Source organism: Ixodes scapularis, unplaced genomic scaffold (assembly GCF_016920785.2).
Source record: "Ixodes scapularis isolate PalLabHiFi unplaced genomic scaffold, ASM1692078v2 PGA_scaffold11__112_contigs__length_91849675, whole genome shotgun sequence".
NCBI classification, from domain to species: domain Eukaryota; kingdom Metazoa; phylum Arthropoda; class Arachnida; order Ixodida; family Ixodidae; genus Ixodes; species Ixodes scapularis.
Window position 1 is genome coordinate 17,659,451 of NW_024609837.1, and position 26,027 is coordinate 17,685,477.

At 44.5% G+C, this 26,027-nt stretch overlaps 1 protein-coding gene across 1 annotated transcript in view; it reads right to left on the minus strand.

The window, feature by feature from the left end:
• Nucleotides 1–26,027, minus strand: part of LOC8031857 (neurotrimin) — a 76,411-nt gene that overhangs the window by 15,903 nt on the left and 34,481 nt on the right. Inside the window, exon 4 of the mRNA XM_042289148.1 lies at nucleotides 8,121–8,331. Coding sequence (XP_042145082.1) covers nucleotides 8,121–8,331 — 211 coding nt within the window. The remainder of the gene's footprint in view (nucleotides 1–8,120; nucleotides 8,332–26,027) is intronic.

Here is a 26,027-nt window from a genome sequence, read left to right on the forward strand (position 1 = left end):
TTATGTACACTTGTCCAAAAAATAATAGTAGCAAGAGCTATCGCTGTAAACTGTCATTATTAGCTAGATTCCCAGCGTCTGCCTTTCCTATTTAAGTCGTCATTTAACCTGCAAACATTGATGTAATCATTACCACACCTTGGTTGTTGCGAAAATGTGCTCGATGAGAAGGTCGGAAATTTGGCCTCAAAAACTTGAAAAGATACATCGATATAAGCTATATAAAAAGTAGCATCGACATCTTGCACTGTGATCTATATTACCATGAGCTCAATTCCTCGGGCCCGCCTGCAAGTACTGATGAGCTGAATTTTTTTTTTTCAAGACTCGTGCAAGTATTACACGCCTTGCTTTCTACGGAGACGGTGCGGTGACGAATTCTAAGTTTTGCCCTAAACTCCTTTTGAGAAGATAAGTTCATGTATGATCTCTCAAAGGAAGCCACGAGAGCTAGAGCTGCAAACTATGATATTATTTATTTATTTATTACATGTACCCCACAGCGCCCGTGAAGGCATTATAGTGGGGGAGGGGCAAAAAGAAGAAAAACAAAGGGCGTCACAGAACATTAAGTAAAAGCACTCGCAGCCTGCAGCAAGGCATAGAACAACATGAAACTAGCCCTGCGAAAATGTAACGCAGAGAAACGCGCTCATTGTTGCACCAATATACACGTAGCAAGGAATAACACATAACGAAGACAGCATACATTGAGTGCTAAAGGTCAAGCAGAGCTTGAAAAATGTTTGAGTTGTTTTTCTCTAACACTAATTCCTCCGGTAATTCATTCCAGCTCTGAATAGTGCTCGGGAAGAAAGAATGTTTAAAAATGTCAGTTTTGGATGAGAAAGGTCTAATTTTCCTCGAGTGATCACGTCTTTGGGAAATGAAATGTGGTTCAAGTAAGTATGTTCCTTTATCAATTCCAGAGAGTTCGTAATGGATCGCGTGTAGTAGTTTTAATCGAAGGCATTTACGGCGAGTTTGGAGAAGCTCCCACTTGAGCTCCTCTTTTAAGGCGGTCACGCTTTGACGCCAATTATAGGAGTTAAGAACGAACCTGGCAGACCTATTCTGAATACTTTCTATGTCGTTTATGAGGTACTGTTGGTAAGGGCCCCATAGCTCGGAGGCATATTCAAGAATCGGCCTGATGTTAGTGAGGTAAAGGGTATTTTTTACTTCGCGTGGGCAATCTTTGAAGTTACGCCTGATGAAACCTAACATCCGGTTTGCCTTAGCTGTCATCTGTTCTATGTGGTGATTCCACGAAAGATTATGAGAGAAGTAGACGCCCAGGTATTTTACTTTGAGTGACAAGTTGATTACAATGCTGTTTATATTGCACGTGATAATTACAGGTTTTTGTTTCTTCGTGAACCTCACAAAGTGACATTTCGCTACATTAAATTCCTTTCCCCAAGTGAAGCACTAGCTCGCTATACGATCGATGTCCTCCTGGAAGGCAGCACATTCATCGGAATCTCTTACCGCGCGATAAATAACACAGTCATCTGCATACAACCGTATAGAAGATGAAACGTTTTCAACAATGTCATTAATAAATATCAAAAATAGAAGCGGTCCCAACACGGAGCCCTGGGGCACACCGGAGGTAACTGGGGTAGAATCGGACAATCTCCCGTTAATTACCACTGCTTGAGTCCTAGATCTAAGATAGTCAACGAGCCATCCAGAAACGTTAGGAGATATTTTGAGGGCTGATAATTTATAGAGAATAAATTTGTGTGGTACAAGATCAAAGGCCTTCCGAAAGTCAAGAAAAATACAGTCTGTCTGAAGGCCCTTGTCATATGCTTGTGCCAATTCGTGAAAAAATTCTACCATCTGGGTTGTACAAGACAATCCCGGACGAAATCCATGTTGGAAAGGGGTGAAGAAATTGTTAGCGTTTAAATGCTGTACAATGCTGGTGTAAATGACGTGCTCCATCAGTTTGGAGGACGTGCTAAGGAGCGAGATAGGCCTATAATTTTCTACTTTGTTTCTGGGACCATTTTTATGTACCGGCACTACATATGCTTCTTTCCAAGCGCTAGGCAAAGTACAATCAGAGAGTGATTTAGTGAACAAGACATATAAAAACATTGAAATCACACCTGAACATTCTCTGAGAACCCTATTTGGTATGCCATCAGGACCAGTTGATTTATTGGGGTTAAGTGATTGTAGAAGTTTCACTAGACCATCAGAGTTAAGCACAAGTTCCTTCATATCGTGTAACGGGGTGGCGGTAGGGGCCATAGCGGGACAATCATTTGAGCCAGGAGATGGAGAAAATACCGACTGGAAGTAACTACTGAAACAAGTTGCCTTCTCCTGGCCATCGTGCAGGGTCTGACCAGATACATCAATCGGCGGGATACCAACTTGGTCCTTCTTGTTGCTCTTTACCAACTTCCAGAATTCTTTGGGACTTCTCTTTATGCGGTCACTTAGAGTGCTATGAAAAATCCTCTTAGCGATTTTTAGTTTGACTTTAAATAGTTTCCCTAGGTTACGTAACCTTGCCAGTGACGCTGCATTAGACGTTCTGCGATATGTTAGATATGCACGTTGCTTCTTATGTAATAAACGGCGCAGATTTTTATCTATCCATGGTTTGTGGTTTCGCTTCTTGGGTCTAATTACTTTGTTCGGAATATAGGTGTCCATTAGAGCTATGAGCTTAAACCTAAAGAGTTTCCACAAATTGTCAACATCCATCTCGTAGGAGCTCATTTCAAATTCGGCAAAAAAGTCGAACAATTCATCTGCAAGATCAGCATAGTTTCCCTGGTTATAAAAATGTACTTTCCGTGGGCATGGTCGTACCGCCATAACACGCTTGCACCTCACTCTTGCAGTTACTATGTCATGATCACTGATTCCTGGAAGGTGGGTGACTGAGGATATAGCTGTCTGGGAATTACAAAAAAGAAGGTCAAGCGTGCTCGACCGCCTCGAGTCAGGTCGGGTCGGTTCCGTAACGTGTTGAATCAGTCCAAAACTTAAAACAAGATGGGAAAATGTGGAGTACAATACTGAAGAGTTGCAGTCAGTAACTTGGCCATCACGCCAGGTAACATCAGGGAGGTTAAAATCGCCCCCGAATACTAGGTAATCACTTGCAATAGAGGATAGTATTTCGGATAAGTACATTAGTGACTCATTGTTTGATCCAGGTGGCCGGTAATATGAACCAACAGCTAGAGTCTCTCCAGAGGACAGATAAATTTTACACCAGACAGATTCACAAGTTGGGCGGGATACATTTAATTCCGAGCTCTGAAGGGCACTGGAGACTAGAACAAAGACGCCGCCTCCATGCGTATTTCTATCTTTGCGATAGGCAACATACTGCTCAGGGAAGATCTCAGCGTCACTTATAGCCTCTGATAACCAAGATTCGGTACCTATTACAATGGACGGTTCTGTTGTTGATACAAGTTCTGCAAACTCATCGATTTTGTTTTTTATGCTCCGACAGTTGATTAGAAGTACATCGAGGTTCGACTGGTTAGCTCTTAACTTTAGCCTTTTCCTCGGAACTAGTTATGCGCTTCCCTGTAGTGCGGGTGCAGAGTTTTGTAATTTAATTCGGCGTTGTGTTGTTTCATCCCACGTAAATGCTTCACCATTTATAAATAACTTGTCGTACCGTAAGAAGACTTTATCATCTGATGTACGTGTGCCCTTTATACTGTCCCAGAGTTGACTACGCACAAGCTGAACCCTACGGGAAAAATCCTCGGATAGGAATATTCTCGTACCCTTAAGCCTACGTGAATTGCGGAGCAGGTTTAGTTTTTCATTAAAGTCATAGAGTCGCAAGATCACATGTCGTGGCCTGCGATCATCAGCTCTCCCAATCCTGTGAATACGCTCGACGCTGGTAACTTTAAGTCCTAGCTTGTTCTCAAAAATTTCGGTAAGCACCAGTCCTTTCAGCGATTCTGTATTTTCATCTTGAGACTCTTCAATTCCGTGGATGATTATATTATTTCGCCTTCCTCTGTTTTCCAGGTCGTCAACTTTTTCCGTTAATGCCGCTACAATATCCTGGAGTTGCCTTACGTTCTTATCACACTGCTCTGCCTGTAAGTTCAATTTTTCAGTTCTGCATTTTGTGCTGGGCGGATGTCCTATCTTCAAACATCTGTATTTAATCATTATCACGCCTTAGCCACTCTGAAGACCGGTGCGGAGAGAAAGTCGCAGATTTCACCTTACCAGCTTTTGCCAAGCTACGTTCTTTTTTACAGTTTCAAAAGTGTCAGCGATAGGCAAGGCTGTGGAGTATGATAGTATTAGCTAACTTCTCTACATTAGAAATCCTGCTACTGCACTCAGTGGCATATAAAATTATTTTAACGAGGTCGGAGCCCGAAGATAATAAAGTATAACGCATGTTGTGGAAAATGATGGACGTCTTAATACATCATTAATATGTCTCTGAGGTCATCACAACTCTCAAATCTAACTCCACGTTTTGTTTTCCTCTCCTCTCACGACGCTCTTGTTTTTGCTGTAAACAAGGACGAAAAACAAAATGTTACGGACGATGCAAGGTTATTCCCATTGCACACTCACTTGCATGTGCCTTCCAACAGCTGGAGCAAACAATTCATTAATAATGGCTCCTAATTTTCGTGGGCCTTATTTTCCGGTTGGGGTGCCTTCTCCGCCAAGCCTCTCGAACAGACAAAACACAAGTAAACTCAGTAACTCGAAAGACGAAACGACAAAGTCAAACGGCCTAACGAAGCCGCCCACCGCAAACTAGAAAAAAAAAAAGAAATCCACGAGCACTCATTAAGCAATTGTACGCCGTCCCCATTGCCGTGCGAGACCTTTCTGCCACGATCGTGCAATGAACTTACCGCCGCAGCAGCCCACCCTAATGCCGACGAAACGAAGCCGGCCTTCCTCCGCCGAAAGTGCCACCGAAGCCACGGCAACCTCCCCGATAGCCATTGGTAAAAAAGAAGGGTTCGGCCGTGCCCGCAGCGCGGCTAATATTGCTAATGAACCAGCGGCAGCTTTGTTTTCCTTTGGACCATCTCCGAGGCCGTTTGTTGGGGATGCGACCGAGTCGCTCCTTCGCTGGTTACGGCTTCTACCATGTAGCGGAGGCCGAAACTGCTCTCTCTATATATATATATTTTTTTCTTTATTTCTCTGTTGTGGGCAGCGGTTGGAGTGCCCCCAGGCGTGTGTTTCAGAACGAATACAAACATATCTGAGCGAACGTGGCGCCTACTAGGGGTATTTGCCTTGACGAAGGAAGTAAGATCAAACGCGGAAGCCTCAAAAAAGTCTGGTTCAGACGCTTGTCAGCTGATATGTGACGATATTGGCGGGAACAAGAGAAAAGGAGAAACATCCGCCATATTTTGGAGTTCATATATCTTTAGTTCTTTCCATTTCAGAACGAGGAGTTTCGGTGGCAGAGTACGTACTTATGGTAGAAGCGCTGTGTATCGTTTTTGTTTTCTTTTGTCGCGTCTTGAGAGCCTGTGTATCAGCTTAACCAGCTTCTCAACGTACACTAGTACTCCAGCTTCGCATGCAGTCACTTAGAGGAATACTACATTTTTTATAGTAATTATGCTAGAAAATAAAGTGGATGTCGTCAAAACCCGCAACATTATATGAACGAGAGAAAATTCACTGCTTTGGGAGTGAATGTTTTCTCACATTCTTGCATGAATCATACACGATGTGATACAATTTAGAAGTTAATTTATATATGATTGTTGTATTTTTTTTAAAGGTTGTCCAACTACTGGTGTTGACTCTGCCTCATGCGCGGTTACTTTAAAGCAGTTAAAATCACACATTTTCAATATTGAACTGCACTATCGTGTAAACAACGTAAAAGGCTTGCGCAGTGCATCTTTATCTTCGGCTAGATGCCCCCTGCGCACTAGATGCCTCCTGCTGCACTAGATGCCTCCTGCTCACAGGAGACATCTAGCATGCTTGATATATTTCGCTCCAATAGCCAGCCCGCGATACTTGACGCTCGTCGCGCAAATGACGCAATTTCATAGTTTTGGTTTCATAGTTTTGATGTCATAGTTTCGTAGTTTTGATATCCGATCTTGTAAGGGAGGGACGTTGAAATCACAGTCAATTGGTTCGCTGTGGCATAGAAATAATATTCGTGAACGCAGAAGAAACGGCGACACTGAAATAGAGGCTCCTGTACTGTGTAAGGGGTTGGCTGCCTCTTTTGCTGTGCAACGAACATAGATTTCACTGAGAGGAGATATGGCTTCATTTCTTTTTGAAAACAAAGAAATTGGTTCGCTCTAAAACGTTAAAAATAGAGGACTTGTGATGCTTTCTAGAAACCTGCTAAAACGAAATTCCGATGCTCCCATACAGAACAGCTTAGGGCAATCTTTTCGTGACCCTAAAAAGGCAAAGAGCGCGGATTTAAAGCTGTACAAAGTGTATGACCGATCCAGGCTGAACCGAAAAGTATAAATGTGAAACAGCATTTATGAAGGTGTTTTTGAAGGTGATCAATGGTTTAACCATAACTATAGTGTCTAAAACGCGCATCCGACTGGTCTTATACATGGTTAAAGTCAGCGAGCAACGTGAGGAATCTCTAGAAGAATACTGAAGACAGGACAGACGCTGAACTCACAACTTAATATTTCGTCCAGAAGAGAGGAAGATAGAAGATTACATAAAACTAACAGGCACGTGCTCATGGTACGAGAACTCTAGGGCGTGGGGCAATGGTTTTGAAGCATAGAAGCGTTTAAAAACAAAACTTTTTTTTTCAGAGAAAGTAATATAAGGATGGCTCACGCAGTGCTCCTTCGGACCTTATATAATATACGCCATGTACATTTCTCTGAGAGTTTTCCCTTAGATCATTCAATGATAGTGGTGCTGGCCAGATTTGGGGTACATGTACAGGCTTGACAGTGCAGAGGCAAGTGACCCCACAATTGTCGACCTCATAAGCAGGTTGCGTTTACGTAGCTTATAATTAATACATCTTCCTCTCTATCCCACGTAGGCTCTACCACATGTTAAGGGAATGGTGTATACCACGTGCGAGGTACAGGGCACAGAGTGTATAGATTGTTTCTTTTTACATCTCATTCCAGGTACTTTGTCCAAATTTAAGTGCACCTTGGAACAAATCTGTGTCATTTTTAGGCGTTAAAATAAAAACTGGAACTTAATATCTTTGGGCAACTTGTTTAAAGTTGTGCGATACCTTGTGCAAAATTCATACATACACAACGTATCGCACAACTTAAAACAAGTTGGTCCCTTACTTGCACAAGGTATCACACGCGCCTGTTGGTTTTGTCATATTCTTTCTTCTTCTCTTCTGGATAAAATATTGAGTTGTGAGTTAGTATGAGACTGTCCTGTCTCCTGTATTCTTCTACAGTTTGCTCACGTTGCTCGCTGACTTTAACCTGGTATAATGCTTACCGTATAGGCCAGCTCACCATCCTTCAACCGACGGGTCTGCTTACCTCGCCCTAAAAATGTAGTTTCTCGAATTACGCCTGATGACGTCATAAAAGTGTGGTGTTGATGCCGGCCCCGACATTGGCAGTGTCACAGCAGCGGTAATGAATTTGGCAAACGCCTGTTCTACCGCAGGTCGCTCTCTAGCTCGACAGTCCTCGGGAGCTTCGACAGTCAGGAGTTGGAACTCCGCGACGGCAGCGACACTCGCGTTCGCTCATACTTCCCACTGTGACGCCTACAACCAACCGCCAGGACCGCGACGTTCGTCAACAAGAGACAGCGGCTTCTGCGACGTCCTTTGTTGCATCTTCGGGATCTCTATTTGATGTGTTGGCGGGATGAGACGCTTAACACACTGCTAATCAGTAGAGAGTTTATGGGAACCATTTTTGCACATCCGATATGGTACGATGCGCCCTGTGAAAGGAACAGCACATGTGCGAGTGTTCTGCGGGAGCAAATGCACCGTTCGTACTGGAGATCCCATCATAGAGTGTCGGATGTGCAAAAACGGAAACTCCCTAATGACGCGTTCCGGGGAACCGGTGTCAGAACCACACCCGGCAACAGAAAAGAACTCTCGAATGCCGACGGTTGCTCCAACTTACCGAGGACGGTCAGGTTGACGAAGTAGCTTATCTTGGGGTCCGAGGAGACTTGGCACTCGTAGAGGCCTCCGTCGGAGAGCTGCACGTACTTGACCTGGAGCGCCCAGTCCGACGAACGCTCCAGGTGGACGGCCTGGAAGCGGTCGTCGGCCGTGTATGTGTCCAGGCCCACCGTGAGCACGTTGTAGTCGCGACGTCGGATCCAGAGCACCTGCAGTGTGGGAGCGGAAGATCGTTTTCATCGCTGATGTAACCAATGGAGTCACCTTCCGTAGGTCACGCGTCAAATCTGTTTATTGTTGGAGGAAAGTCACGGAATGTGAAATCCGGTGATGGGCACGATAATAGGGTTTATTACGGATAACGTCGTTTGAGATAAGGCAAGAATACATTATTTGCTTGTAATCGCGTTATGTGAACACATTTGTGAAACTAACATCCCCTAAATGAGGGGTCTCCAAACGTTTTCGAGAAAGGGGCCGGTTTGGGAACCTTTTGTAGTCTGCAAGGCCGAGAAACAAATAAGGCACATAAACGAGAACATTCTAAACATGTAAACATGAAAAGGCATTTAAATAACAAACTTAAAGTACATTACAAAGATTCAAAAACTTTAGGTAGATTATTACAAACACCAAACTTTTTTAGTTCAATATGTTGCTAATTATTACGTTACAAAACAAATAGAACACTCACAATGAATATATATTACAGTTCATAGGAATTTTGGCATTTTGAAGCAGGGAGGAAAACTAGTGGTGATGGAAGATCTAATAATAACAATGCGAAACAGTTATTACATAAGGAACTTAGCACAGAATACAGAAGAATAGAAAGAAATTTTTAGATAGCAGATATGAAGCAGGGGAATAAGTATACTAAGGCTGATGATAATAATGTACACAACATAATATGACAAAAGAACCATTGTTTTGGTGCAGTATTCTTATTTTTGATACCTCCGCTTTCAAATTTAATACACGCCACGTCGTCGTTTTTTGTGTGGTTTTTATAGCGTTTCTTTTTTGTTTTGGTGGCAGTGGTACGCGGGCCGGACGTCACTGGAAGGACCATGGTCATCCGAAGCCCGGCCAGCATGCCTCTGTGGGCTGGATCTGGCCCGCTTTAAATGATCAAAGCTGGACACGTTGTGATTAAAATAATAAAAAAATATAAAACCTTAGTGTATCTTCACCGGAATAATGTTGTAGAAAAATTGTTTTACAAGGACAGGCCAAAAGCATTATCAATGTGGCCCCTCAAAAGCGGGTTTTAAATGTATATTTGAATAATTAGAGGGCATGGCATTTCAGTCTGATTACTTGCCTCGGTTGTGTGCACTGAACCGCTGTTTGCGACCACACTGAGGACAACTATACTGGCCAACTCAAGCCATCTCTGGGGTACGTACGGTTAAAAGGTTTTCCTTCTTTTTTTTATGCTGTGCTGGTTCGGCGATTGTTGACGATTTCTTGATTTAGCTGCGGTGTTCTACAAAAAGAAAGTTTACAACAAAAAATATCTAATATAACTATAGGTGAGGCAGAGTACGTTGTGAACAATGGACCGGGAAAATTTAAAAAAGTAAAAGATACGTACATTAGGAGCTTCTATACTAGACAGGTTATTGTATAGGTTATGACAGTTTTGCCGACAGGCTCGGCTTCGCGAAGAGATAACATACATGTGAGGACATCGGACTACGCAGAGCAGTAAGCGGCCAATTGGGCTAAAAGGACGTGACTTCAGACAAAAAGAAAAAGCAAAAAAATATATAAAGTAAAGCGAAAATATGGAAGCAGAATCACGCGTTCAGTATAGAGGGAAAAAACTTGGCTTGAGCGCGCTCCCACGGGAGGGCGGCGGGATTCAATGATAAAAGGGCGTATAGGAGATCTTGGACACTGAGGTCGGTACAGTAGGTAATAAAAAGACGGCACAGGCTCTGGGACGACATCTTCAGTGCTAATTGCACGTACAGCTAAGACGATGTTGGCATCCGCTCTCTTTCGACAGCTGCACGTACAGCCTCCACTCAGGCGCGGCACGCAGCGGAAGAAAGGGGAGTAAGAAATGAATGGCTGGAAAGGAGGTGGAGGTTGCTATTCGATAGCTATCAAGACGTCGTCGTGCGCGACAGTGAATCAAAATACAAATTGAAAAGATAAATCATAAAAACACATACATATATATGCCTAGAGTCAAGACAAAGTAACATTGCGTGCAGCAGGGCTGTGGTGCCGCACACACAGATTTTCATCGTATTTCAATCAAAGATTGTAAGATTAAAGGTTCTCGCATATGAGTGGAGAAAATGAGCATAAATGGAAACAGTGGGTACGGAAGCGCGTGTGCACGGAATGTTCGCTGTTTCGTACACACACGAAATAGCGTGCCGTCCACACCCGCTTCTTTATGTAGCATAAAAGAAAGAACAGCTTCAAGTTGTTTCTTGAAACGAACAATTCGGACATTGCCCTTTCCTTCTATTCGATCGCTACCTCTTATCTCTGCGATTATTTTCCGTAATTGTTGGACCTCACTCTTATTTTTTGCTAAGTATTCTTTTTATTTTATTTTTAATTAAATAAATAACTAGCTACCGCTCACAACCCAAGTTCATCCGTTCCCGTCTATTGTCCTGCCCTCGGGTCACTTTTCTACAAACCCATTCGTCGAATTCCGGAAATCCACGAAAACCGTTAGGTTTTTGAACTGATGCAAAACTGAAAACAAAACGCAAAGAAGCTAGCGGGCAGTTAGATAGATATATAGATAGGCAAAGTGAGAGAGAGTGAGCTATAATTGAAAAACGAGTAGTTCAAGTAAGGGGAAAAGGAGGGTAGAAGGCAAGTGAAAACGAAAACACAACAAAAACAAGGAGCTTGAGCAAGTCCGCATACAGTCCCAGCTGCATCCTCCCTTCAATAAAGATCCGAGACGAGCGAACTCGTTGGCGGCTTCTGTCCGCTGGGGATTTGGAGAAGTTAAAAGTCTGCGCCGCGCCGCCTTTGTGAGCTGGCGATCTCCCGGGTGGGCCGGATTGCATAATAAGGGGGGGGGGGGGGGGGGGGGGAGGGTTGCCCCGGGCAACGGTTCCTCGCGAGCAGTCAACAGCAACAACAAGTGCAGAATGGCCGCGAGAGGACGGAGGTGCTCGCTTCGCGAAAAAGGGGGATAACTTTTGAACGGGGGAAGAAGCGGGCTTGGACGATGGAGTTTGACCTCGCCGCCGATAGTTGGTTCAGGAGAAAGTTTGTCGGCCGCGAGGAGATGGGCCGGAAGGGACGCAGAAGGGAGTTTAGGATGCGCACCGCCTCGTCGGCTCGCTTGCTTGTTGCTGTCGGTTGCTCGACTCGGTAACTGAGTTGTTTTTTTTTTTTGTTTTTTTATTGATACTAAAGCGAACGTGTGTTGTGAAGTTCAGAGAGCTGAAGACTGCACACGTGGACATGAGCAAACAAGTAGGGTACTTTTGATGTTTGTACCAATGTATTCTCGGTTTATATGTAATACGGAAAGAAGCTAGCAATGGGATGTCAGTTGATGCCTGTCTTCTTTGTGATTTGATTCACTATTTACTAGAGTAATCGACGCGCTGTTTATGAACAAGACCTGAAGGTAATATGGGCACATCATACATAGAGCCAGCCAAGGCGCAATTTTTCACTCCGCTACGGGGTGATCATGTGTAACAAAGACCACGTGACCACCTACGACACCTTGCTTTGTTTTAATGAGTTAGCATTAGTGCCCTGCACATGAGCTCACCCTGGACGGTTTAAAGAGTTTGGAGTATTCAAAGTTCGCAATGTCGCCACAGGATGGTGCCACGGCCTACTGCCTGTTGAAACTGGGTAGGAAACACCTTCTGTAAGCGCCGACAGAGGGCGGCGAGGAGCATTATTCGAGAGGTTAGGCAATAGGAGGCATATCAACGGAGGCTGCAATGGATTGCCTGGTATAGGGAGCGACGCCCTGACGTAACACCTAACAACCAAAGACCTACGGTGACGTCTCTCTTCGGAAATTTAGGCACCGCGCGTTGGGGGACGGTGGGTGTATCACTGGGGAACCTTTTAATCCCCTCCCCCCACCCCCATTCACGCCACTTTACGGTGACAGTCTGCGGATGGCTCTTTGCAAAATATTAACCCACCTTGGCCCACCCGTACTGGCTGCTTCGAGGAGCCCCGCAGGCGGCTCATCCTTAGCGCCCACTGTCCCCTACTGCATCTCAGTCGCTAGGTGTTACGTCACGCCGCCACTCACAATAACCAGCCAATCCTGTGCGGCCGCCGTTGCTATGCGTCCTATCGCCTAGCCTCTTGAAATAAGCGGCCGGGGTGCGGGTGCGCCCTTTGGAGGCCCTCGGAAGCTCCAGCCGCCGGCCTTAGGGACCTGTGAATGAACACGGGACGCTATTCCGTTCTTCAGCCTGCCACACCGTTTTTGACGCGAAGTCACCGTGCCACCGGGCCATAAGCGCGTGGTTTCATCGCCTCTCATGCACAACACGAATGTACAATAATGAAAAAGCTCTGCCGTTTTCGAGGGATCGCGCGCACGTCCTTCATGCACGTGCTTAGTGACCTGATCTGATTGCACCTTGAAGAATAGGGCTTTCGGGAATGTTCACGCCGCGGAAAAATTCTGAGAAGCTGCATTCACCATGCTTTGTTACAATAACCGTTGCGCGAAATTCGCACGTTCTTTTTTGAGAATCAGCTTGGCGGCAGCAGCAATTTCGGCCCCATTCTTTTTTTTTCTGTTAGAAGTTGGAATCTGGGTAGCGCACTCAAATAAAACATGTCCAGTACTTGTTCAATCGCCGGCGAAGCACTAAAATCTTCCTTTGTGATCGCGGGTCACACGCGCATTTGTTTAACACATATATATGCCAGTTTGTTTGTTTTTTAAACAACTTGAGACGGCGGAGAGCTAGAAGTCAAAGAAAAAGGAACAGAATGACAAAAGGCAACATCTGAAACTCAGCTGACTTTAGGAGGTATTTATGTCAGGTACGTCTTTTGTGTGTGCATGTGTTCTAACTTGTGGGTGGGTATTTTATCGGTCGTGGTTGGTTGGCGACTTCGAGAGTGTTGTGTATAAAAAGAGGCCACTGAATAAGCAGGTCAGCTGAGTTTGAAACGTCGCCTTCTATCATTCTGTTAATTGCTCTTTCACTTCAGATTCCTCTCGTTCTCCACTCAGTCCCAGGTGTTGTAAGGGAATGGTAAATCTACACCAGCTCACCCTGCGCCATCAGTGATTTAACAAAGATACGGTGTTTCGACTTACAACAGTTCTTGGCAGAAAAAAATGCGACCGAAGAATTCCTTCGCGGTGAGTTGATGCCACGCAGCAACCTAATCAGTCAGTATTTAATTTATTTTTACTCGCGCCTTTACTTTTGCTTTTGACATATTTCGTTGTAACCGTCTCTCGAAACCGATGCCGTTGGCCGGTTGAGATTCTTCGCGTGCTTCCAAAGCATTGGTTGTTTCTTCATGTCCGGCATCGGGCGCCTCCACGAACGCATGCACGCATCCACAGAGAGCTGTTTCGTCTTCAAAATTCCCTCAACATAAGAAAAAGAAGAAACAAAAAAGGAGAGCACAGTTTTCTTTAGTTGTAAAAGATTGCTTACGTTGCACGGAGCTAGAAGGATCCGCTGACAGGAAAAACAAATAGTGCAAGATTAGGTTTGGCAAAGTTGAATACATTATGGGAGCTGTGTCTCAACAGCCTGGGAATGGGATTGGTAAATAAACTGAATGAATTTCTAGATAAACTTCGTGCGTACTCTCGGCGGGTCACTGTTGGTGGAGATATTAATTTTGAGGCGTTTTATTGGGAAGGTTTAGTTCCATCATCTCATAAGTCCTTGGTGTATTCCGCCTTACGGTACATAATAATTTACACTATTTTTTTCAAGTTGTCAAGGATCCTACATTGGTCCAAAGTTCTACACATTCGCATATTGTTTTTTGTGTTTTCTTTTTTTTCTTTTTGTTAGCAACAGTTTGCTTTCAACTGCGTTCGAGTGTAGGGGTTTTGCCTGGTATTTCTGACCAATGCATGATATTTTATGACTTTCTATTGAAGCGGTTCCTTGTAGAAAGCAAATATATTTTACATGTAAGTGCGTGAGTCAGGTTGATCGCGAGTCTCTCTTGTACGAACTACTACTATCGCAAGCAAGCTTTCAGACATTGACTGATAATCCGGCGGTACTGATTAATAACCTATGGCTTTTCTTGAAAAAGGTTATTACTAAGTGTTTATCAAAGTGTACTCGGGCGAAAAATTTGGCAACGAACAATCCCTGGACGAATTGAAATATTATTTACATGAAAACAAAATATTAGGTTGTCGGGCACAAATTCGGGGTTTATTCGAGTCCGGTGGACGTGAGTGAGTCGGAGGGTTTAGTCAGTATCTTAAGCGTTGATTAAAGCTGTAGGAAATAAATGTTATAACCAAACTATGCCAGCCTTTTCTTTGTTAATTTTTCCCCTCACAAGTTGGGGGGGGGGGGGGGGGGGGGGCGCCTTTGTCCAGCAAAAGCGGCTATATAGAAGATAGGTATCGATGATCGTACAATTAAAGATAAATATAAAATATCTAATTGACGTGATCATTTTTTAAACCATGTTTTTAGCTGGTGATTGGCAAACATTGGTGTATTCGCAACTCCAGCCCGCCGCTCGCCCTCTCGCGGGCGAACAGAGAACCAGAGGTGCGGGGACGGCAGCGGCGGCGGCGGCGCGGAGACAGCGACATGGAACTGTCGGCATCGGTGCCCTGGTACTAATATTACCGAAAATTTTAGCGGTGTGTTCGTGCGTGAAGCAGTTTTAACGAAAAAGAAAATTCGCGCATTACAGTAGCAGTTTTTGTGTTCCGCCTCGCAACAGCGCTGCATAAAGGGGCCGGGATGCTTAATTTTATTGGAACTTTTCGTATATCGCACACGCGGCGGATTTCTGGTCATATGGTCGAAAGCTCAGTCTGTAGTCAACGTGACTGCGCACGCTCCTGTTAGTATTGTAGAGCTCTAGCGTAGGATCCTCACAAAGTTTGTTCTTCGTTTTAAGTACGAGAAATCTGATCGCGCACCGGCATGTCGAGCAATAGACATCGGGAATGGATTCTCGTTTTAAGGCCGTTACATGGAACATAGCCCATTTGCTTCAATCACTTCCAAAAATCAGAATACATGTACATGCTTCCAGGTAACTACGAAGGCAAATAAAGAGATGTTCGAAGCATCTTAATCGCGTCTGTGCTAGCCAGCCCTTTCTGATGATACTAGAACGGGGCAGATTTGGCGAGGTGGGTCGCAACGTTGCAAATAACTGTACGCAAATGTACAGTATATTGAACTTTTTATATTTAATAAAACCCCTAAACACATCAATGACAATAATAGGCAGTTTTAGCCGTCACCGTGGGCTATCGTGAGCACGGCAACCCTCCTGGCGCTCTGAAAAATTATGCTTACAGGTGCACCGCGAGCTTCCGGTAGCAATACTCCACCCTCCGGTAGTCGGCGGTACCGCTATCCTAAAACTTCCTATCAATAATCATAGCGGAGCTTGACCCCTGTGCAAATACACTAAAACAGAAACGGTGAGCAGCGAGTTGCGAGCCTGTGACACGAAGACATCAATACTGTGAACGCAGATATTCCGGAGCTTGATGGTCACCGCGTGCGGCCGGCTCACGCTTTAGAGCACTAGAGGCCAAGCAAAGCGTAAAGGCCACGATACCTTCAGCAGCCTCAAAAATAATTTGCCACAAACAGTGACGTGGTCGGTGCCCAAAACGGCATCGCCCTCCACTAAGCCTCCAGAATTAAGGTTTCTGCAACTTCTAAATATCAACATGCTCGTTTTCCTAACCAACATAATCTCCGTCACCTGTAATATGATCCTGCCCTGAGCGCTTCTCATCTCCAGACAAATGAATTATTTTAGCGCACTGAGCAGCGTCAGCGAACAGGCGCATTGGAAATCCTGGAGAATATATTCCCGTCTCTTCCGCTATCTTGGAGCGACCGCCCCTCCAACTATATGGCGTTGGAGTTGAGAATAACAAACGGGAGAATGTGCTGCCTATCCCGGATGTACATTTATCTTTTAACTGTCGATCTAGTTCCTTAACCAGATTGTATCAAAGTGACCGGACATCATAAAATTACGAATACGTTTTGTGCTGAATGTTAAATCACTGTCCCACTATAAATTTATTAGTTTTAGAAATAATGATCATCGGGTTTACTATTTTATTACTGGAAGATTGTTAAAGTCGTACTTGTACTAAAATCCATTGAAGCCTGTTTCATTAAACAAGGCAGGCAGATGTGATTAACATCAATACGTGTGGATTTTTAAACACAATTTCGTGTCATGCAACCTTTTAAGGAAATGTCCTTCTGAACAGCTTTCAGAACAACCTTCATAAATAGTTCTCCAACATAACCCAGGTGATAGAAGTAGTCGGTTATTTTTCCAAAGATCTGAACCTTAAGGGCCAGGTCGACGCAATACTTTGGATCTCTAAGAAACGTTCGATAAGCTTTAATCACCAAAAAATTACTCGTTAAATTTAAATTTATATTAAAATCTTCCGGAATACTTAGGTTGATAGGGACGTTCCTTTGTGAAAAAAACGGAATTGGCAGAAACCAAGGGCAAGCTCTCAGATATGAGCAACGTGAAATCAGGCGTACCCAACGGTAGGGTCCTCGGATCCCTGTTTTTTTTTTTTTTTTTCATATTGTTTTTCAATTGCATTATTCTAATTTAACTGTTTAAGGGCCACTAAAGCGCTTCTTGAGATCTTCGTTTTAATGGTCATACCTCAATCTACGAGCTGCAAGCATCCTAACAAAAACTGAAATTACATTCATGCTTTGCCGATCTACACATTAAAAAAAAAGATATATCAAAAATCCTTACAGTTAACGTTGGCGCAGGGCGACAGATGGCGCTACCGAACTTTGCTGAATCTCGTCGAACGGCGGAGGCCCTTGTCAGTCACTCGCGAGCGATCGGTTCCCGCGTGGACGAGTGGGGGATGGTCGAGCGCTCGTCCTTGTAGGCACCCATCCCTCGCGAGTGACGAACAAGCGCCGTCCATCGCTCCTCCAAATTCAGAAAGGTTCTGTAGCGCCATCTGTCATTCGGCATCAACGGTAAGGGTCAGATACTTGTATAGCATTTTACAGCGAAGCTGCATATGACTCAAGGGTACGATATCTGTAATTTCTTTTTTTTAGTGTTGTCGTTCTCACGGAAAAAGAGAACCTTCAGAAATTGAAGTGAAAAGTGCATATCACGCATACAATATACAGCACAGCATTCGTTTCAATAAAGAACAAGCACGAAACGAGCGTCTCAGCCAGATTATTTATAATAAGGCGCTCCTCACCGCAATGCAAAACACGTAGCGCGCACCGCATACGTTTTTCGGTAAAGATTAATGTTTGCCAATCTGCCGCAGCGACGGCAGCTTGAGAAGTGGGGAGTGTCTACACTAGCCTTCCATATATATAAAATGTCTTGATACAGCGCATTTACTTTTTTTTCGTCAACCATTCGGTATACGCCTCGCAAGTGGGCTCATTTTCGTCTTCTGCGCATGAGAAAGGAATTAGCGGTGACGTCAGAACGCCGAGCCTTGATTGGCTGATCGCGACCCCCTATCTGAGCGTCGTCCGCTTCTTTGCAACGTCGTCTGCTCCTTTGCTACGTCGTCTGCGTCTGTTTTACCTTTCCTGCGACCTTTACAAGTGCAGGTCTTTACGAGCGAGCTCGACTTCGCCTTTCAGAGAGGGCAGACGAAATAACCCGAGCGGTACGTTGTTTTTGTCTAACAACTAGCAGACGTGCATCAAGGAGGGAAGTCAAAGTAAGTACTCACTGGCGAGGTGTCCCGAGGCGCCGAGGTTTGTTTGCTAAGAACCGAGAGTGAGCGTGTTGGTGCCCCCAAGTTCCCTCCCAAATACTTTTTTCCTCCTTTCGTGTGCGGCGAGACCCCTCGTTCTTTAACGGCGTCGGCGGGTTGGCGCAGTTAACGTCGTCTGCTTTACGTCTGCTAGTCAAAGCGATGGCTGCTTTACCTTTCCCGCGTCTGTCGGAGATTCACCGCTTTTCACCGGCGAGAGTCACCGTTGCCTCGGGAAACGAGGAGCTAACAAGAGGAAGAAATTGACCTAGCTCTTAATCTAAAATTGAGGTCAGAGATCAAAATATAATACGGGAAGGGTTCACAAGGGTCGCGCGGGCATATTCCATTCAGCACGCCAGCCGGTCGTAGGCAGACGGTCGCCGAGTCGCGGAGTGCCTGCTAGGCCTAACTGCTGAGCTCGCTTCGTCGGTTTCGGTGGTATCGTGGCCGTTGGAGCTTTTCTCGGGTGTTTGTGGATCCAGCGTTCTTGTTCGTCGTGGTCTGTTTCAAGTACTTTTTACTTTTTTCTTGCTGCTTGAAGTCGGAACGCGTGAGAAGCGCACGTAAAAAAATAAACGTATGTGCGTCGTCGCGACCGCGACGCTGTCGGCCTTGCTGATTTAATCGTAAGAAGTGCGTAAGACAGCTTCGGAGCTGTCGTAGGATTTCGTCGTAACCTGCGCAAAACTTACAAAAATTTCGTTTCGTGAATACGAATTTGTTCTTAAGTTTTGTCTTACGCACATTTTTGGCGTAAGATCGTTTATGAATCTGGCCTCTGCGCTTCCGAAAGTCGCAGGAAAGGTAAGACAGACGCAGACGGCGTTGCAAGCAGACGACGTTGCAAAGGAGCAGACGACGCTCAGATAGGGGGTCGCGATCAGCCAATCAGGACTCGGCGTTCTGACGTCACCGCTACCCCCTGCGCAAGAAGCAGACGAACTTGCCCTCCGCATAGATCCTTTTGCCGTTTATATACATGAACTGCCGCTTGCGTTCCTAGCGACTTCCGGTCGCACCGTCTTCGCAAGCCTGTTGAGCTTGTTTATGCCACCAGTGCTAGAAAGCGTAAATGCTACGCGAACAACTAAGTTGGAGAATTAGCGGGGGTCTTCGGCTATACAATATTACATCTTGGAGGAGACAAGTTGGTTTACAGGAATACTCGAAACATATCAACAGGTCTCGCACTCCTTCGTTCTTTTGGCGTTCATTTGCACAATCGGTGGTTAAACGTTTCATCTACATTTCAAGCAGCGGTGTTAAGATGGCCTTCGTTCATTATTTTTTATAAACCGGAGGTTCTCTGGGAGCACCACCTAGTGAAGTTTGCCATAAAAGGGGGATATAGTGCAGTGGGCAATCGTTAAATTTGATACCACAGTGTCGCTGTCCAACTGCCTTCACTGCGTGGATTCGAGCCCTAACCTTTTTTAATGTGCAAATCGGCCGTGCATGAATGCATTTTCGTTTTTTAAATATGCTTAGAGGTGGTAGATAAAATACTGACCATAAAACGAGGATCTCAATACATGCTAAGTGTCCCTTTAAGGCAACGCTTTTTTTTTTAGTTTGAGTGTCGTATAGGTTTGCTCCAGCGTTTGCGCTATTGTAGCCTTCTGTTGAGTCTTATTTTGTTTGATTTGTTGTATTTTATTTCTTCAGCACTTCGACCAAGTCATATGAAAAGAGCAAATTATCAAATTTTATTGTTTTCTTGTTCAAGTATCTGTGGCTTTTGCCTTTTGTTTTTTGTATGCTCCCAAAGTGAGTATATGATAGTCCCATGAAGGTCTCCATGCTGTTTCGATACTATTCGAAATAGGAACGTTCATACAGGAGTAACCAGAGGTAAATGGGACACGTTATCGCTGGTCTGTCAAAGATATTTTCTTTCTTTCTAGTTTTCGCGAAGCGAACTTTCTTCCCGTGACCTTTGGGATATTTATGGGGACGCTCAAGTATAGATGGCCGACGCATCTACTGCGTCATCTTTCAAACGTCTCGGCGCGCCATCGCGATCTGACACCCTAAGCGCGCTGATGACAAAACGCCGACTCAAAATTCGCTGACTAAAATAATTGATGACTTACTTTTACGTTTTCCACGAACAAGACGGGCTTAAGGTATTGTGAAACTGTCGCTTTCCGAGCTCTGTCGTGACTTGCAGCGATAGTATGTGTAGCTATTCTCTTTTTTTTTTTTTTTTTTCTGCCGGCACTTTTTAGAAACTTAGAGACGACAGCCATATAATTATATTGAGCCCAGTAAGGGAAATATAATGATATTGGGCCGAGTAAAGTTTAAAAAAAATGTTTTCTTAACTTTTTAGGCTTTATTGGCATCAACCACTTTCTTGTTCGTACGATTGGCTAAAGGAGAGATTGAAAAATTCGATTTATCGGTCAAGAAAGAAATGACAACGACGCGTTAAAACTTTTAGTGAACAAATGAATTGGGCTGAGCAGAAAACAAGGAATGCAAAATTACAAGCACATCAGCGATTTGTAAAATTAAAAAAAAAAAAAAATGTTAAACACTAGGTTCTGAAAGCACAAAAAAGAAAAAGGTATAATAGAAGTGTGTCGCTTGTGCACTGCGGTTATTTTGTGAATAAGTATTGTGATGTATAGTATTTTCCTACAGTGGTGAACTACTTAAATATTGAAAAATTAAAGGAACTAATCTGGGCATTACAAATTCGGCAAATCGGTTCGACTCAAAGTAGAATGCTGTGCGTCATTGTTGTCGCGAAGAATTTCGACCAGTCTGGTTCGGTCTATAGCCTAGGTCAGCGAACTTGGAATACCCGTCTGGAATACCAAATTAGAACACCAATTCCAATCGGTATTACAATTTACGAACAGTTACAGGGAAGTAGAGGTATCTAAATGCCGTATTTTTTTATTTTTTGTCGAGCCGTAAAAATGAAAATAGAATCGCTAGAATCTGGTTAAATTAATTACCCTAGTAATAACAAATATTTCTTATTTGGTTTATTTTTGTTCTGATTGCGAAAGCGTCAACAGAACATGAAGAAAACTTATATTCCGCTTTAAATATCAGCCGTGAAGAAATTTTTTTTCAAAAAAGTCGCAGGACTTTTTAGTTTAGCCTTGAAGAGTGGAACGATATAGCGTTATCGAATTCTCGGCACGCTTGTTGCGCGTCGCCTCCGAAGTCCTAGCTTTCGTCTTCGCCCTCTCGGCTTTAGCCTTACGTGGCCGACCTTGTCGCCGAGCAGAAGCAGACGAAGAGGAGGCGTCCGCACTCGCAGAAGACGACGACTCAGAAGACCGCCGCTTAATGGTAGGCGGCACCGCATCTATCGGACACGCGTTATCTCCCTCGGCCTATACTCCGTTTCATACTTAGTGTGCAACGCTGGCAAAGCTACTGGCGCGAGCATGGGGCTTGATCTTGTTGGTCATTTGCACGCGTTTTCGCGCAAACTAAACCATAGATGAAGCCACCCGCTCGCGCCAGTAGCTTTGACAGCGTTGCAACACTAAGTATGAAACAGAGTATAGGGGTGGCCCCGCGACGGTGTACGCCTTCTCCAGAGACCAACGATGATGGTTAGGGTGCCTCCATTTGTCACCCACTCCGCTCACAAGGTGGAGACACCCGCCATTTTGTGGCCAACTTTGCGATGCTCTCACCGGCGTCATAATACGTCTATCTTTTCAGAACTTTCGCTAAACACAAAGCTTTTGCAGCACGACTTTCTCACACACACTCTTCAGGACCCACACCCAATGTGCAGCTAGTACTGACCTCAGGCGCATAATAGTGGCGGTCCATTGGCTCCATTGGTGTCTCCACCCTGTCAGCTGAAGCGGCCGGCAGATGGAGGCACTTTAATGACGGTAGGATAGCAGCGCCACTGCGCGAACTCGGCGACGGACAGAGACCTTCCTCTCCTCCACGACGGATGGAAACTTTACGCTAGTCCAGACAGACGAGCCTAAGTCATATGGCTGTGACATCATGGCCCATCGACCAATCAGGATTTTCGTGTCGCGCAAGCTTTTTCTGTGTGGCACTGAGGCCGGCGCTATACGCGGCCTTTTGAACGCTATCGGAGCGTCATCGAGGCCGACGGCGCGCCACGGGCTCCCATAACACTATCATGTTAAAATTAAGGAGACACCCGCTAACATAGGGAGTAAAGCAATGGGGAGGATATCCTAGAAAATAATTCGTTTCACATCAAAACTAAGCTACGCAACGCCGAACGATAAGACACGGGCCGAATGTAGCCGGTGTCTTTTCAAAAGTTCAGGGTCTTTTCAAAAGTTGATCGAAAAACATCGGCGGTCGCCATTGCTTGGACACGCAGCGCGTGATAGGATCCGAGTCTTCGCCGAACACTGACGTCACACTCGTGTCCAATACATGCTCAGAGCATGTGATCAGGCAACGGCGGACAGGCGATGGTGCGAACTTTTGAAAAGCGCCTATGGGAAAACGAGGGACACTTCCCAACAGCTGACGTCATTCGTCTTCATTCATGTGTAGCTTTCGTCGGCAGCCATTTTTGCCATTAAAAATGACTGAAATCCCTAATAACTTTAAATAAGACTACTTCCATCCCAGAAACTTTGGCATCTGGTCCAGGCTGCTATCACTGCGTGCGTACGGAAAACGAATGTTCGGCAGTACGTAAGCGTTTTTTGCAATAAAATACTTTATTTTCATTTCGGCGGCGGGGGGAGGGGGGAGGGAGGATTCTGCAGTATCCGTTTAGGTGAACATTGAATAATTGTCATAAAATATTTTCATGACTGACATTCAGTCGTACGTGTTTTATCTATCATCTGGATCAGATTTGACCACATTTCGCGAGTCTTGCTAACCAAAGTATTAGATCGGCGCGCAATATACACTTTCCAAATTGTTTCTGTTGCCAGGGTGCAACAGTTTCGTTCGAACGGTGCCAATTCCGTGTTTTTCGCACTATTTACATCCTGTCAAAATAAATCGGCGCTGAACGACGCCGACGACAAAAAATCCCGTGTCTCGCGCATCAACGTCAATATTGCCATCGTAAGAAAAAATAAAAAAAACAACAAGAACCTTTGCACGCAGTACATGCCTCAGAGGAAACAGCAGCAGCAGCAACCAACAAAAAGAAAAAAAAAACTTTATTCGTCGCTTTTGCTTCACCGCCAACCTTTGACACCATGTCGTGTCTTTCTATTGTGCTCCGGGACTGATATTACCAGCGCCGATTACACGCGCATTCCCACTTTATTTTTTTTTGTATGTCTGCTTGAGTAGATGTCGGGCCTTTGGCTCGTCGTTTACTTTTCACGTCGGCTCGTAGAAACGCTACAAGTGGCGTCGGAACGCTGCCAGTGATGAAAAAGAACGTTATCGTTCTTTAGAAGGAGTAATACCCTGTGTGCGGCCGTTTCAGTGGGTCACACTTTGTTCGTACGGGATCCAGTGCTCCGTAATTGAACATCGGGCTCGGCGTTAATTATGCTCTGGATATCTAAATATAGTGCACAATTCACGCGAAATACTTTGCTGTTCTTTTTTATTCCAGCCAAGTTTTTTTTAAATGTATTATTGCTGAAAAGAAAAAGTCAACCAAAAACTGGTAAAGATGTTTATCACATTTATCGGATTATAAATATGCGCTGGATGACGCAAACTGCGTATTTCTAAAATGTTGGAGCTTCTTTTTTTTTTTTTTTTTGCCTTCTCTATATGTTGAATTTCTTCAATCATTTCTTCTTTTTTTTACTTTCGCTTTCTGAGATTCCTTTTTTATTTCTACATTATGTTTCTCTCATACTTCTTTTGTTGTGCTTTTTTCGTTTCTTTTTTTATTTGCAAAAACAAAAAACAAAAAAGAAAAATGAAAAGTACGTGCATGGAGAGGGGTGGGTGCGAGCTCGCCAGGAATTTTTCGCGGTTGGTGGAAGATGAGACTGATCTAGGCTTTCTGTCGGAACGATGTCAAAGCGTACCGATGCAAATTCGTTGGTGAGCGTATATTATGTGGACCCCACTGAGCCCTTCGTCATTGTCAGAAACGCTTGGAAGGACGGGCCGAATACCAGAAAATATTAATAATAAAAAGAATAAAATATCACGAATAAAACGTAATAATTGAAGTGAGAGAGGCCGGTTTGTTAGGCAGCGAGGAGAATTAGATTACACGCCGTAGTTTAAATCCCTCGTCTTTTTGTTTGTGCATTTTGCTTAGATTTGCATTTTGCGTTCTGCCCTTCAGATATTATTTGCATTATAATTCCGAAATTATGTTCTCGTTGCTATGGAAACGTAACAAGAAGTCCAGTTTTCCCTATAAAGAAGGAATGTAACATGCCAGATTTATTTACGAATAATTTCAAACTTTTCTACAAATAACGTGCTTAAAGAAAACAAAAAAACAAGCAAACAATGAACACCCTTTGGGAACAAACTTACAGCCACAGAGGAGGTCAGATATATCACAAAAAACACACAAATTCGGATACTATCTAAAATAGATTACCTTAATAATTTTAATTAAAAAAGCAGAAGCATATTACTTTAATTAGAAAATTTCTGAGCGCAATCTAACAATCCTCTAACTGGATTAATTTCAGGAATGTTAAAGCTCGTGGCGAGGGTGGGTGTGGGCTAAAGTTCCCACTCGTGTAGCTGGCGGAAGGCTGACAATCTGAAAGCGCGGACGATTTTCTTCTCATCCGCGTTTCGCGTCTCGCGTTCGCAATAAAATTGACAGATATCGAGGATCTCCACGACGCTGAGTAAGTTTCTGAATGGAACCGTGTGTTTATTTTCACTCGTTAAAAAAAAACACAAATTAATACGTTTTAGGTAATTATTTTGCTAATCGGCACGTTTTCTGCAATCCTTGATGTCTGCCTTCGTTGTCAGTGTCCTCCAGAAAAGAGATTCGTTTTTTCTTTCTTTTTTCAACGATCTTGAAAGCACGTAAGAAAAACACTCGAGTTAATTTACCCTTTTGTGTAACGTGTGTCATAGAGATGGCAGCTTGCTTCTGGTGCGAATCGCTATGGCGTTGTGGACCGTTGCCGTTTCTCCGTCGCCTCCCGAGCATGATTACGAAGATGTACGCGGCATTTTACAGCGAAGCTGCTTATGGCTAGGGTTCCGTGGACTTTTTGTGGGCGTGACCAAAAGCCTCTACGCTCGCACCGCCGTACGCGCCGCACGCGCACGCCTTGCCCGTGTAAAAAAAAAAATTGAAAGTAAAAAACAACCAAAATAAAGCGTTGACGATCGCGCGTGCAAGGTGCCGTTAGTTTTAGGCTTTTGCTTTATAACAGTTAGTGCTGCAGACTCCTGCATGTGGGGGGGGGGGGGGGGGGGGGGGGGGCGTTGAACACCATTCCTTGCATTCTCCTTGGTGCTTGTGTAAGTTAGCAATGGGTCTATTCCGTAGATTAGTTATCAATAGGCACCATTTTCAATATCAGTAGACTGTCAGTCAGATAATAAAGGTTTCTTAAAGATTTCCCGTTGTGCGACCCACTTCGGCCATGCCCATGCCGACCCTCAAACCGCCCCCTCTTTGCCGAGTAGATTGTTGGGCTAGTTGGTTTTGGAATTCGGAATACATTTTAGCGCTCAAATGTGAGCGCTAAAATGTATTCCAAACTCTCTTTGCCGTCATTACAATCGCTTGCGTGCCTAGTTCTCTTTCCTTCCGCTCTCCTGGGGTGGCGTTCCCGTCGCGCGTGTCTACTTTTCGCCGGGTGGCGGCCCCGTCGCGCGTGTCTAGTTTCCTCCTGCTCCTCAGGGCAGGTCTGTGTAGTGTGCTAAACAGGTTCGTTGGTCATCCACCTACGCAGAGTGGAATGGCTCATGATTTTTTTGCTTCTGCACTCGATTCACGTTCGCGTGCCCCGTCCGTACTCTGTCTCTACGGACTTTCTGACGTCTAGTATTTAGCCATACGGCGCT